The 16,350-nt window shown below is 33.5% G+C and overlaps 1 protein-coding gene across 2 annotated transcripts; it reads right to left on the minus strand.

Moving 5' to 3' along the window:
* Positions 1-868: 868 nt before the first annotated feature.
* LOC133193446 (uncharacterized) lies at positions 869-16,084 on the minus strand. Of its 2 annotated transcripts, XM_061329393.1 has the most exons (13): positions 15,949-16,084; positions 15,360-15,539; positions 14,904-15,068; positions 14,616-14,804; positions 14,193-14,411; positions 13,758-13,961; positions 6,307-6,492; positions 4,099-4,302; positions 3,769-4,007; positions 3,463-3,661; positions 2,414-2,518; positions 2,132-2,242; positions 869-1,718 (listed from the first exon to the last, which is right to left on the minus strand). In XM_061329393.1, the coding sequence occupies exons 3-13, from the start codon at positions 15,045-15,047 to the stop codon at positions 1,434-1,436; spliced, it is 2,085 nt and encodes a 694-aa protein (XP_061185377.1). In that variant the 5' UTR covers positions 15,048-15,068; positions 15,360-15,539; positions 15,949-16,084; the 3' UTR covers positions 869-1,433. The 2 variants fall into 2 exon arrangements, with proteins under 2 accessions (XP_061185377.1, XP_061185378.1); XM_061329394.1 differs by lacking the exons at positions 13,758-13,961; positions 14,193-14,411.
* Positions 16,085-16,350: the final 266 nt, after the last annotated feature.

Raw genomic sequence — 16,350 nt, forward strand, 5'->3', positions numbered from 1 at the left:
TGGTACAAAGTATTCCTGGGTGAAGGGGAGTTTAAATTGTAAAAATAAAGGGCCAAGTCCCCTTACAAGGGGAGATAATCAAGAAAAGACAAAAATAGAACCACTAGGCCAGAAAAGCTGAAACTTATGTGGAAGCATCCTTGGGTAGTGTAGATTCTAAATTGTTAAAATCATGACCCCCGGGGGTAGGGCGGGGCCACAATAGGGAATCCAAGTTTTACATTGACATATAGAGGAATAAATCTTTAAAAATCTTCTTCTCAAGAACCACTGGGCCAGAAAAGCTGAAACTTACATGGAAGCATCCTGGGATAATGTAGATTCTAAATTGTTAAAATCATGACCCCTGAGGGTAGGGCGGAGCCACAATAGGGAATCCAAGTTTCACACTGCAATATATAAGAAAAATCTTTAAAAATCTTCTTCTCAAGAACCACTGGGCCAGAAAAGCTGAAACTTATTTGGAAGCATCCTTGGGTAGTGTAGATTCTAAATTGTTAAAATCATGACCCCCGGGGGTAGGGCGGGGCCACAATAGGGAATCCAAGTTTTACATTGAAATATATAGGAAAAATCTTAAAAAATCTTCTTCTCAAGAACCACTGGGATTCTAAATTGTTCAAACAGGACCCCCCGGGATAGGGCGGGGCCACAATAGGTATTACAAGGGGGGGGGGGGGGGGAATCTGGTAAAGAACAGCATGGCCAAAGTTACTCAGGTGAGCGATATGGCCCATGGGCCTCTTGTTTTTAAATTTGTCATACCAGTATTTACACTCACTGTATTTACACTCACTGAAGCCTTATCATTGCGCGGTAGAATATACAGTAGGAACTATGTGCATTAACGAATTCAACAAATAACAAATACTGTTATACTATCAAATTTAATTCATTATAACCAAAGGAAAAACTGATATAACGCATGAAATTCGTTTTAACAAATTCAACAATTCCATACATCGAATTCAAAATGATTTTTGATAGGTCCTATATGAGCTTCCGTAAATTACACATGTATACTGTAAGAATATAATATATTCTGTTAATTTTTTTTATTAACATTTGACAGAATAAATGGAATAATGTGAATCTATGTAAATTATTTGCTTGAGATGAACAATTTCAAAACTATTAAAACAAAATACAAAGATGTGCAGTTTTAATATCTGTATATTTATATCTACATTGAGTCATTTACCAATCAGATATCCAGTTTCTTTCATTCATTTTTAACAAGAAAAAGTGATAAATCCGTGTACTATAACTCGACAGTACTGTACAAAAATACTAGCATTAACAGGACGACACTCAATTTATTTAAAATAAAAATGCAAATGACTCAACATGCTATTAGTCACTCATAATTTAATAAATTCTTAAAGATGATCATGCAAAATTATCAAAATATTTGAGACCAATTATATCTAAATTTACAAAGGTAAGATTTGTCCTTTCATTACAACCGGGCCTCCATCATGGAGTAACACCGCAGGCCAAATACAAATATCAACTTTATCTCCAGAGTGTCCCATGCACCGGAAGTAAGTTTTATCAACTTTATCGTTCCTTCTTGCAAAGAGTAGCTGCATGGGAGGGGTCTGTGCACACATCAACCAACACAACTCAACTGCAAGGTTCACATATGATTCTATCTTCTCCATAATTCCAGGATAACTGTTTAAAAATTGCCTATGTTTACAATAATCTTTATAAATCTGAAAAGGAAGAAAATATCATTATTCAAACAATAAGAGATTTTTTTATGTGAATCATAATCATAAATATTGTTGAGAGCAACTGTTGTGATGGACTGGGACTATCCGAGGCGCGTCTGTGAATTTAAATTTTAGATTTGTTCATAAGGCTTTCAACTTAAAAATCTATGTACATTTTTTGTGTTTCTTCTGTGTAAAATGTGTTAAAAAGAAGGAATATTGGTTTTTTTTTAATTCTTTACTTATCCCTGATTTGGAATTAATTAATCTACAGCCCATGCAGTTTCATTATAGAAATTTAATGTCTCTACATTTTAATTGCTCAAATGTTTGCCTATGTAGGCAAGACCCATTAATACATGTATCGATATCATCTATTACAGTATTACATGCATGTGACCGCTAGTCCTTACCTTGGTCAAACCTTGCACTGAATACACAGCGTTTCCTTTCTGAAACTCCGTAGCATATTTTTCACACATCCAACTCAACATTTCATCTGTTTTACCAATCCCAGAAAATGACTAAAAGTATACGGCATAAGAAATGAATTAATACAATTTTGAAGTAGTATAATGTTATACTGCTAGAATTTTCTTTTCTCTTTTCTTATGCTTTTTCAAATAACTTGTCAAAAATTTTAAATTTTTATTGAAAATCTTCATTAAAAAAATGAAATCCTCTTTCGATTTCACCTTTTTATCGTAAAAAAACCGAGGCTCCCTTGTTCTTTTTTCCAAATCATGTTTGATGTCTGCAATTTGCTGTTGTAAGGCCTTTTCACAATATTGGAATATATCCTAATATGAATATTGTGAAAATTAGTTTCATTAATATATATATATATATATATATATATATATATATATATATATATATATATATATATATATATATATATATATATATATATATATATATATATATATATAATTTATGTAATGTGTGCCCTGATTATTATACATCTATACATCGTAATTCATTTAATTTATGTATTCCATTCAGCTTATGGTAGTCCGTTCCTCGGGTCCTGCAGTAATAATTGAAAATGCTCATAAACATGTCACTGAATTCACAAAGTACATATATTGTGTATATATCCATGTTATTTCTTGAAAGTTCATCAATTTAGTTAATCATATTATACAGGGAAGATTATCAATTCTCAAATATAGATTTTTAAGAAACGATAATAAAAGAACTAATTATGCATTTTTTTTTTAATTGAAAATTGACCAACGAGTATTTTTAGGACAAAAAAGGACTATACGTATCTAGGCATTGGAAAAAATTGCATGTTATTTATACCTGTACTTACGCGGTATTTTATTTATTTTATTTAACTTCAATTGTTATATAATAATAGTGTAAAACGTGAAATTCACAAATCCCTTCCAATTCATTTCATGCTAATAAACATTGATATATAATGCAAAATTAAATGAAATTCAATTTCTCTAGAAATGTAATTTACATACTACATATGTACTACATTTAAGTATTTATATAAATTTAACTATTTTGTACTTTCATGGGATGCATCTGTTTACTTTTTGCAAGACCTTTTTGAAACTTCAAAGAACCTTGAATCTTTTTTAGATGCATGAAATTAAAATTACTGCACTAAAAATTGATTTCAATATTCATTTTGAGAAGTATTCAATTTATTAATAAATTAGAGGATCATGTTCCTGGCTGAGGAGTGAGCATTTAAGACATTATAAACTTAGGTTATTTAACTCACCTTGACAACATCCGCAAGAATAGAATATACAATCTTTTCTGAAGGTATTGAAATTTTTAGAGTTTCGTAGGCTTCAGACCACTCATTATCGTAAAGCTGCCCAAACCGTTCTCCTAATTTTGTCGGACGATTTTTATCACTTAGATCAGCTATGCTTGGGTTGTTATACATCAAACTATTACTCGCCGCTTGACTCAATCTGAAATAAAACTTACATCGTATCATATGAAAGAACTAGACTACATTTACTACTTTCAAGGAATTCTGTTCTTTGTAAATGTACATGTATAATAAATTTCAGTCCACCTGGTTGTCAGGTCTTCAATTTCTGTGTTTTTTATATTAAGTTGCTCTGTCAGCTTGTCGATTTCTTGCTGTAACATAAACATGTGATCGTCATTGCATCGTGATCTCTCCTGTTCCCTCTGTACTCGACCTACTTCCGGGACAACTCTTACCGGATGCAGTTCTCTGACATTTTCAACATTACCATGTTTTGCCTGAACATTTTCCGTTTTCTCAAATTCCTGTGGCATTGGAGCCATCTACAAACGATCATCAACAAAAACAGTGACAGATCCACACTAACAATAAAATTGATAAGTCACATTAAATAATGCCTTGTCGTGATGATACCTGTGCCATATTGTCCTTACTGTCATAGAGAACTTCTGAGTGAAGCATGGATCCATAATCCATTAGAGCAAAGTCACTTCCCTTAACACCTTCCTTTTGTGCGCGATTTAAGACAACGTGGAGAGGTCTATTGGGAATTTCCACATTAATATACCCCAAAGGACCATCAAGATTATGAATTTTCCATTTGTCTTTTCTTACTCTCTATGAAATAAAGTACAGAAACTTCACAATTTTAAACATTCTCTAAGGAAGCTCAATATGCCATGAATTTTCTTTGACTTTGAGAAAATGATATTATATATATGAATACATATTAATTTCAACATACTAGTTGGGTACCGTTGACGGGTCATATTTTCCCAGGGAAAAACAAGATGTGTTTGTGAAACACTGATGCCCCCGTATGGCAACTTAAAGCAAAGGTTAAACTTTCTCAAATGCAAATCAAATATGTTGGTACCCAAAGTAAGGTCTTGTCTCGACGAATATATCTGTGAAATATGAAAGTCCTAGTAGCAACCATTGAATAGATATGGAAAAGGTTTAAGTTTTTCAAAAGTAAGTCAAACATCAAGATCAAGGTCAAATGGTCAAAATTAATGGTGCCTAAGGAATGGCCTTCTCACAAGAAATGTACAGGTGAAATATGAAAGCTGAAGAACCAATCGTTCAAAAGTTAAGACCAAGATTAAAGTTTTTCAAAAGTAGGTCAAGGTCAATGGATTACAATTGTTGGTATCCAAAGGAAGGTCTTGTCACAAGGAAAAATCATATTAAATATGAAAGCGCTAGTAACAACTTTTCAAAAGTTGTGTCCAAGTTTAAAGATTTCCAAAAGTAGGTCAAACTCCAAGGTCAAGGTCAAAGCGTCAAAGTTGTTGGTATCCAAAGGAAGGTCTTGTCACAAGGATTACATATGTGAAATATGAAAGCCCTAGCATCAATTGTTCAAAAGTTATGGCCAAGGTTAAAGTTGAGAAAAAGTTTGCAAAACTGGGTCAAACTCCAAGGTCAAAAGGTCAAATATGGTGGTACACAAAGAAAGGTCTTGTCACAAGGAATACACATGTGAAATATGAAAGCCATAGCTCCAACCAATCAAAATTACGGGCAATGTTAAAGTTTTTGCGGACAAACAGACAGAGAGACAGACGGACGGACAGGGCAAAACTATATACCCCCCGAATCTTCGATACGGGGGCATAAAAATCAAAGAAAATTAAGTATTAGTGAACAGAGCTCATTGTTATACCCCTACTAAACAGTCCCTATACAATTTCTTACTTTAAAAAGTCCAACAGTTTGACTGTTTTCCCCGACTATCAGTCCAGGAACTGTTAAAATAGACAGTTAAAAAAGACTGTTGCCCGCTGACGTCAAATGGCGCTAAATTGAGTTATCTTTTCCTCATTCGGCAAACCTCGGCTGATTCGGGTAACCGTGAGTTAAATGTAATCAGCCGAGGAGTGCCGAGTAATTTAAACATTTCGTTAAACAGAAAACAGATAAAAAGAAATATCCGATGTTAGTTTTCCTGCGGCGAACGAGGATGAAATCCAGGCGATACTTAAAAGTAGGGACAGTAAAAATATGAAAAATGTTGTGAAAACTGCTGAAAATATTCTCGAATATCTGATGACTCTGTTTTTATTTTCTAATAGATTTATGAATTTGATTTAGTAGGAGTATAACAAAACAGTTGTTGACAGGAGTCTCGGGAAACAGCTAGTCGATCTGTTGGACCGGTGTGCAAGCTGTTGCCCGCGGCCTACGGCCTTGGGCAACAGCTTGCACACCGGTCCAACGGATCGACTGTTTCCCTCTACCCCAGTCAACAACTGTATACTGTTGCTTACTTACGTTGGGAAAATACAAGTAAATAAAGCATCAATTGCTTAATCTTGATCTAATGCAATTTTAAGAATTATACTTTACTATCAAAACGAATTGGGTAATATTCTATGAAGATTCAATTTTAAATTTAAGAGCCGATTACTCTAACTTCTCCAAGCTACACTGGAATTAGAACTATTCAGTTTGCAGTGAATAAAGCCTCCTTTAAGATCGCTCTACTGTTAACACATATCCTAATGGGTAATGTACAGATAACTATGCTACTTTTTCAACTGAAGTCTTTCCTAAATATTTTTCAGTGTGAATGCATTTATTGTCTTAATTATAAGAAAAGGTTAACAAGTACCGCACCAAACTGTCATCCCGTGCTATCATCTTTTCTATATCCTGTAGCTTCTGGTATTCCTCTTTTGCATATTTATACACCTCAGGGTTGACGATATTTTTCATTTTGTTCAATATATCACCAATGCTCTTTCTTTCTGAGGGATCATTATAAACAGATGCACTTGTTCCAGCTGCTTGCTCACTAACGTCCTAAAGAGAAAAAAATAACATATGTACTATTGCTTTTGTCATTTAAACTCGCAACAAGACCTCTTTCTTTTATTAAAATCGATATCTTCTTGGATTTCGCTTTTCAAATAAAAGTGACAATAAGCAATAACAAGCTAATTCAGGGATTTGACCAATGACAGGGTAGGTATATTTACGAGTTCCGTTTTTATTGTAAAAGCAGCTGTCTATGATGTCAAAAAGCCTGGACTTTCATCCATCGTGAGGAATGCCCCCCCCCCTTAAGGAAAAAGAAAAGGCAGAAGACCGGAAAAAATGCAGATGGAGAAAGAAAAAATCGACTCTGACCTTTCGACTTTAGGCCTTAAAGTCAATAGGTGTCTTTTTAGGCACTGCAAGCAGTGAGCTCACAAAATTATCCCCCCCCCCCCCCGCCGCTCTCAATTGAGTATTATGATAAAATCCATTTTTTGCTATGGGAAAACCCAAATATCTGTTGGATCAAATTATAAAGTAGGAGGTGCACAATGACACTATATAATAAAGATTCTACGACGGTATCATTAAATTTTATTCAGTGGTATAGGAGGAGTTGCGTAAGAAATGGGTACCTCCGATAATATAAAAAAAAATGACAGTGTCTATTTTTGATGTGGGAAACCGGAAATATGTATCCTATCAACAAGTATATTAGGAGGTACACAATGGCCTATCTCATAAAGATTCTATGAAAGTATCATTATATCTTATTCAGTGATATAGGAGGAGTTGTTGATAAGAGATGGGTACCTCCGATATTATAGAAAAGATAATCTTTCTGTAATATAGGGGGGTACCCATCTTTTAGCCATAGTTTGCTACACTTGAGACTTTTCTACACTTTATACAATCATTTCCCACGATGGATTAAAGTCCAGGCTTTTTTACATCACAGACAGCTACTTTTCCAATAGAAACGGAACTCGTAAATATACTTACCCTGTCATTGGTCATTTGCAAAATTATTTTGTTATAAAACATTCTGCTTGTACACTCGAGTACTCTGAAGTGATATTAAAAAGATGCTTTAGTTTCTGATTGACAATATCTATGTAGTTTTTGGAGATCAGGTCTTCCAACAATCTATAGGAATTCCCATGGGTACTAAATGCGCCCTTTATTAGCAAGCCAATTTTTGTAATCATATGAAGCAGAATTTATTCAAAAACTTCCACATGAGAAGAGGAAAACACTTGCTTTGGCCATCAACTCGACATTTAGATATATCGACGAGGTATTATCAATTAACAATAGTTACTTCCATTCATATGTCTACTCGATATATCACAGTGAGCTTGAAATAAAAGATTCCACAGAGTCTGACAATCTGTTTCATGCTTGGATATTTTACAAGAAAAAGACTTTAATGGTAACCTAACAACAAAGCTTTAAGATAAACGTGATGAATTCATTTTTTAATCGTCAACTTCCCTTACTTATGTAGCAATATACGCTTATCACCTGCATTTGGGGTTTTGTCTCCCAGTTGATTCGATACGCAAGAGCATGCTCCACGTATGAACAATCTCTAAAACGAGGCAAGCTATTGACAATCAAGTTGATGAAACAAGAATATCAACATTCTCATTTGAAGTCATCATTTCGTAAGTTTTATGGTCGATACAATTACCTTGTCAGCAAATACAACCTATCATTAAATCAAATGCTGACTGACGTTGTCAGGCCATTATTTACACACTGAATTGTCTACGGATTTGTCTATGGGTGTGATCAGTCGGCAGGAGATGTTCACTCCTCAATGGCACCTGATCCCGCCTCCGATGTCTGTCTGCTCTGCTCCCGATTTATATTGTTTAAATGGACTTTGAGCTTGAATATCTCCATATTTCATGGGAAAAATAAATCATGTGTCCGGTCGAAAGAGTAAAACAGGAGGTTACCATGGATTAAAAAAAATAATAAATAATAAATAAAATAAAGATTCCGTGAAAGTCTCATTAAATTTTTTCAGTGGTATAGGAGGAAGAAGCTGGTGAGAGATCTGTACCCTAAAGCGTAATGGACGGACGGACTCCCCCATCACTATACACCTCGCGCTTTTCAAGTGCGCTGTATAATAAATGAATGACCTTAAAAATTAGTTGCAAACGCTCACGGGAACTAAAGTTATCATCTAAAGTTATGGATGCAATATATTAATTTCCTACCATGGTCTTTGGCCATTTGATCTCAAAAACTATTGGGGTTTATATTGAATAAAGGTATAAAAAACTAATCGCAAGATGAAATAAAATTATCACCAGGAATTTCAACGTTTTAAACAAATTCTCGAAATTTTACAAGGATATTTTCTGTAGTTTTAACGAATGTAAATCGTTATCATCACCGCGTAATAAAATTACAGAAAACTTATGGTTAAACACTTTCATTAAACACGACAATAAACCACTATATCTTTTAAAAAACTGGGCAAGAAGTGGTGTTCTATACGTAAAAGATCTGTTTACAACAGAAGGTATGAAAGATATTACGGATGTAAAAGAGATTCTTGAATCAAAGAGTAATTACTTATGTGAATATCTAATAATTAAAAAAGCAATTAAAAAGCTAAATATAGATTACTGTAATGTAAAAACACTAATATACAAAAGCCCTATTTTTTTCAAGGAAAAAGTAAAAACCCAGAATTTGAAAAATCAGGATTTTATTACAAAATTCTACTTTCTAAAAAGAAGCAAAAGCCAATAATGAAAACGAAGTGGTCAAAAGAATTCAATATAACAAATGGTCCATGGAAAAATATTTATACAGCTAAGATATTAAATGCATTTGATAAACAGATAGCAGAATTCAATTTTAAACTTTAATTTACATAACCAGCTGAACTGTAAATATAATGTAAGTAAATGGAATAAAGAGGTGGGGAAAAATTGTACAAGTTGTGGACAAGTAGAATATATTGAACATTTAATTTTAGAATATTACAAAATGAAAACGTAAATGCACATGCAATGTTAGCTTTTTTTAAATTCATCATTATATCAGTATTATTTAATAGCAAAGGATGCAAAAAAAAAGAGAAGATTTTCTTTATGTTTTGATTGTATGTATTTTGAAAAGTATATAAATAAAGTATAGATATTTCATCTATAATATTTATTTTATTTACAAAAGAAATATTATACAATGATATATATGCATATGTATAGAAATGAAATGTTAACAATATATATCCGTGTACTTTTCCTCACGTAATGTATACAATTTTGTAAATTATATATTAAAAAAATACCGATCCAGGGAGCTTCTGGCACCCCAGGTGAGGTATATACAGAGGGCTTCTGCGGAAGTTTTGCCTCGATATTTTGTTATATGTTATTGAATATAAATACATTATTTAAAAAAAAAAATCATCAGGAATCCATTTTATGCAAGGCATGAATTTCTGATCTAAAATTCCACTGAAAAAAGCTCATCAAATAGGACTAGAGTTACATGTATCAGCTAGAAACCATTTCTTGGCAATATACATGTATTGTAACGTGTCTCGAGCCGAATATTAACTCCTATCGGGATCGCACCTTGTCGATTCAAGGTTTTGGGGGATGCATGATTTCAATATAACAATTTTCTTAATAAATGATTCGCAATTGATTGAAAACAAAGGCCTGCAAATATATACAAATAGTACGGCCTACCCTTATCTAGGTTAATAATCACGACGACAATATGGAATAGGGAAATAATCAAATAGTTACAAATGATCGAGTCAATTGCAGTGGGTAGACTGTCAGCCTTGCACTGGCCAACCTAGGACTGATGCTTGTACTGCAGCCTTATTCAGGACACAGTCAGTTTAAGTGACATGCAGCCCTTCAACTGCTATGCACACTCCTAGCCTTATTAAGGAAGATACACTGCGCACAACAGCCTGGTCGCCAGACAGGTTAGGTTAATAAGACAAATTACAGGTGGCTAACCTCCGTTGCCGGTTAGCCGCTGAGTGGCTTGCCACTCCAAAACACGAAACGTAATTGTTTATCTCCTCGCATTAAAGAGTTCCTATATGGTCTGTTTTCTTTTATGTGATTCTGAACCACTGTCTACTGTGGCTATTGTATAGATAGATTCAAGTAAAACAGACTATAGGAACTCTTTAATGCGAGGAGATAAACAATTACGTTACCTGCCTTTATACACGGATGTCTACATCTGCAACATTATGGCTAAACCCTAATGGTCACAATATAAATTTCCGGATAATTACACTAGGAATTTCTGACCTTGAATTTTGAACTTTTGACATAAATATCTATAGAGGCTTTTTTAGGCCATAAAGAGTTGTTATATAAAATTTCATCGCAAAAGCTGAAAGACTTTTTAGGATATCGTCCGGAAACGAAAGTGTTACACAAAGACAGAATGACAGTCAGAAAGACGGACGAACAGACCCTAATTATTAACCCTCCCCTTGTGAAAGCGGAGAATAAAAAGGATAACTTAATGACTGTTTATTTATCTAAAATCGAAATATTATAGAAGCAATACTTGATATTCCGATTACTTAACTTCATGGACTTATCGCATGATTTTTTAAAAAATCGTAATTTTATAAAAAAAAAATATTATCTACAACCTTGTTTAACAAAATACTGAATACAATAAACGTTTTATAACCATATTTTAAGCGATATTGAGAGTTGAAATTTGCATATTTCAATCGGATTTCGGCGAAATACTGCTCTGACGTCATATGCGACAATTCAGAGATAGAGAGATGAGAATTTAAACACTGTTTATGGACTTATCAGCGACAAATACAGCTTAATTACTAAAAATGCTGAAAAAATCCATTCCTAACATGCTTTTCAATTATTATAGAAATATTAACTAGTTCTAAGGTATAAGGCTTTTGAGATATTTTTTTTTTATTCCAAACATTTAGAATCTGAAGCTCTTTCTACAGCAATGATTTGTGATCGGGAAATTATTACCCTTCACAAAATAGGCCCTATATGAAGGCAGAAGTCTCTGATGAGTCTGTAGCTCTACTGGTTTGTACTTATAACAAAGGAAGATAAAAGTAGCACTTGGACTTGAAACTTTGCAACAGCAATTAATAGAATAATGATCCTTGGTTTAGTCTCTTTTGTGGCAAGATTTATTGCAATCATCAAAACCGAGGAGGAGTTGCCTTTTAAAAGAATTTTACAGAAATTTCAATTTTAGTAACCATGGCAACATCATTCAACAAAATCAACAACAAAAAAAAGACAATAATATTATCATGTATCTCAGTGTAGTCTACTTGTGCGCCAAGTTACAATGTATACTGAAATCAGACCAAAACTGTAGGAGGAGAGTAACATTTTGGAAGTATTTCACAGAAATTTCAATTTTTTTTGGAACCATGGCAACACCATTCATGGAAATCAAAAACCGATAAACAGAATCGTGTATATTAGTGTAGTCTACTTGTGTGCCAAGTTATACTCAAATCAGACCAAAACTGTAGGAGGAGTAACATTTTGGAAGTATTTCAAAGTAATTTCTATTTTTTTTTTTTTTTGTAACCATGGCAACACCATTCATCGAAATCAAGAACCGATACACAGAATTATGTATTTTAGTGTTGTCTACTGGTGTGCCAAGTTATACTGAAATCAGACCAACACTGTAGGAGGAGTAGTGTTTTGAAAGTACTTCCCAGAAATTTCTATTTTTAGTAACCATGGCAACACCATTCATCGAAATCAAAAAAGATACAAAGAATTATGTATCTTAGTGTAGTCTACTTGTGTGCCAAGTTATATTGAAATCAGACTAAAACTGTAGGAGGAGTAGCATTTTGAAAAAATTGTTTACAGACGGACAGACAACTAGACAGACGGACGGACACCTTACTATCGCATAAGCTCTTCTGGTCCCAGGATCATGAAACATCTTAAACTTAAGTCAAAATCTTTATGTTTTACTAAGATAATGTCAAAGTCAAGCAGACCAAATTTAAAATATTTTGAAATATTGCCTCACAAAAGTGTTGTTATCTGTAAATTTAGATATTAATTCTATAACTGATAAACATTTTACAGGCAATTGAAAATTTGACTTAAGTCTAAGTCTGTTTCATGATCCTGGGAGCTGGTCTCTGACCAGTAGAGCTAAAAATGAAGAATAACAAAGTTACATTATGGTAAATTTGTGAGTAAAATCGGTTAATGCATGTGATAAGATTACAAATCAAATTGTATTGTGATGTGTTTCTTCGTCTTCGCCGCGTCTCCTATCGTCGCTGCTATTTAATTTTTACATCGTTTACAGATTTTTCAGATTTTCTCTGCTGACAGTTCAAACATCTAAGGTTGGATATCTGATTTCATATAAACAAAATCAGTGATTTGGTAGTCCATAACTCAGAAAATCCAGGTTGTATCGCGTACATTTTAGTAAGATTAACGTGAAGAGCTGATCGGTCATTGACGCCTTTGACGTCACAGGGTCACATGATCGCTATCTAATTTTAAAACTTGAATTTTTAACCTAAGGTTTTTTCATTTGATTCAGTAATTGTTCAATTACCGCGGTATATCCGCTGTAAAATCACTAAATTTATAAATTGCGGTTATAAGGAACATAATACGCTTTCAATTTCAAATAATTTAGAAACATGCGATGTCCTTTAATGGAACTCTTTTGCGGTGAAGATAGGAAACGTCTGTTAGCTGGGGGCAATGTGCTGTTGCATACAACGCAAGATCGAGCATTGTGAATTTTTAAAGGGCAGACAAGAAAGAAGTCTGGTGAAATATCTTGCGGACATCCGCTGAACAACACTATTAATATTCCAGAGAAGCTGGTCATCGTGTGTTACATTTTTATTGATACTTTTCACTAAGCGTACGCTTCTAATTAAATTCAACCATTTCTTTCTGATAATCTAAAACTTTTGAAAGCTGATAAAGAAAAATTCTAAACATTCCAAATTAGAAAACCTACTATTTTAAGTTCAACCCTCTGCAATACATTGTAGTTGTTCGAATCATTCGATTGTCACTACCGTTAGCAATGATCTCGCGATATTTAGAGTCCTCAACTTCGCAGCAAAAGAGCTGCATTAAGTTAGATAACTGTGAGGTGATCGCGATACTTATGCCCTGTTCACACGGAGAGTTTAATTTGATTTAAACTCTCCGTGTGAACAGGGCATTAGTATTGCTAATATGTGATATCATCTTTCAAAAACTAAGAAAGGAGTATTCATGAATTAGAACAGATAATATGATTACCGTAGGACTTTCCATTTCCTGAAACAGACTTTCAGAGTGAAGAAGAGAGCCATATTCTAACAGAGCTAACTCGCTTTCCATTGTCTTATCATCCTTAGCATATTGGAGAACCTTATGAAGCGGCCTTTTCGGTTGTGGAATAGATCTCAGCAATTCAACAGGTCCCTCTGACCCTTTCATATACCACTCATTCTTACGTTTTTCCTGTAAGTTTTATTATTAAAGATTATCCTTACCGACAACTGATAACTATTATTGAAGGTGATACATGTAATACATGTTACGTAAATGGATTAACAATCTTTTTTTTATTGATTTAGAAAGCTTTTTGACAATATTTTACGTGTAAGGTATTTGCAAGAACTGTAACCCATATTTCGATCATTGTTTAAATTTTCAATTATGATATTAAATATTTTGTAAAACAATTTTTACCAAATCCTTTCGGTATTTTAAGTCCTTGTCGTATTTTTTGAGCCGTTTTAATTCTTCCTCGGCCTTTTTAAGGAGTTCTTTTTGATATTTTCCAGAACACTGACGGAGGATAGAGTCTATACCATTTGTCGAGACACGCTTTGTTGTCACCATTGAAGAACTAGCCGTTGATGTACGTGAACTCTTAATTTCATCATATGTCGTAGGTGTACATTGGTTCTATATATATATATATATATATATATATATATATATATATATATATATATATATATATATATATATATATATATATATATATACGTTAAACAAAATTTCTCAGTGAAATATCTGCTTAAATGATAAACAATAATAAATATATTGACATTGACCATTGTTATTATCATTTAACATAATCTAGATGTTATGTTCCTACATATTCACCTCTTTTAAACGATGATATGTTTGCATTATGTAGAAAAATTCTTTGATTGCCTCCTCCGCGCGATCACGTCTGTTTCCCCAAGCATCGCCAATGATATGATACAGATCTGGTGCTTTTTTACTGTATGTTGATGGTATTTGGTGAGGTTCGATTATTGTTTTCTTGTTCTTCTCTTGAATTGTCTTGAGCTATATGGAGGAAGATTGAAGGAAATCGATATGATATATTTATTTTTTTTATTTATTAAATGTTACATACCATTAACATTCATGGCCCATATTTCATACCTCTGATGCAAAAGAGCTAAACTGATTGTTCAATATAGACTCATATTGTTTTCGAGCATCTTTGATCTGCTTCTTGTCATGTCCCATCGATTCATATTTCTCTAGGATTTCAGAAATGGCACTTTTACTTTCTTTTGCGTTCATTACCTCCTCTATTGTAAATCTCTGTTCAGATAAAATTTTACGTTAGTAAAGTTCGTACGTTAACTCGCATGTTTATATTAATTTGGTTTGAAGTTTCAGACATTAATTAAACGCTAAAGAGGAATGGTGTTATAAAATATATTTTAAGATTTTTTCATTATTGTGAAGTTAAAAATGACATTTTCATCCAAAATCAGATTTTTATTAAAAAATTTCGTTTGAAAAAAATTTACATCCAGCTAGACTCACTTCTTTATAATAGTTGTACATGTACTGTTCTTGTTTTGTAAAGAAAGATAAGTATTCACATACAGTGCTAGATATTCCTCGATGCCGTTTATAGACCTCGATAAGGAACAAGTAATTTGGCCAAACATCTGTGAGATTGACCCTGTCTCCTACTTTATATAGAGTGTCAAATAATGCCCCACCAAGTTTCTTATCATCATCTGTCAAGTAACGGAATCTAGTGTCCTTTGTTTGTGTCTTCAACTGAAAAGTCAGAATACTCATAAACAAGCGCATAGGCATACACTTATATAGAGTACATAATACAGTGCATTATGAAGATAATGCCAGGAACGAAGCATCGTTTTTGAAGGGGGGGGGGGGCAAAATTTCAATTTATTGACAAGCAAGAAGGGGGAGTTCCAATTTCTTTAAGTACAGGTACCAAATTTTAAATTTTATTCGTACACTACTACATTACCCTTATTTGACTATACTGCAACAAAAAATGAGGGCCAACGGGCCTTTCAATGAACATTTTCAATAGTAAAAAGTTACTTGGAAAAAGCAGGGGTCACCCCCCCCCCCCCCCCCCCGATGCGTTTTGCCTGAATGCATCCTTGGAACTGTAACGTGTGCAATTCAAAATAAACACACGAGTATCTGTACTTACTTGTTCTTTGACAGTGATTCCCAAATTTTTGGCTAAGTCAGACAGGAAAGAATAGTGATTCCTGGCTTCTTTCAGAGTGGTGGCACTTACACATCCACTACAGAATTCCAGTGCTCTACTGATAGATTTTGCCTAAAATTGAAACAATATTCCCAAGACTAAAATTCAAAGGCATCACACCATAAATGTTATTTATAATAGAATTCAACCGTGAGCTTTTAATTGTAGTTCTAATATTTCAAGTTTGTGAAATTTGAAGGGTTTCAAAGTGAAAGTAGTAAATATATACTACCCAGTAGTACATGCAGTATATATACTGAAAAAAGATGCAGGAAAAACTCTGATATCATCATCGAAAACTCTGTGATAATACTACGTTCTTCCTTCCATCTTGTATCTTAG

This window comes from Saccostrea echinata, unplaced genomic scaffold (assembly GCF_033153115.1).
Source record: "Saccostrea echinata isolate AGI-Se365-2 ecotype Australia unplaced genomic scaffold, CSIRO_AGI_Sech_v1 ptg000027l, whole genome shotgun sequence".
Taxonomy (NCBI): domain Eukaryota; kingdom Metazoa; phylum Mollusca; class Bivalvia; order Ostreida; family Ostreidae; genus Saccostrea; species Saccostrea echinata.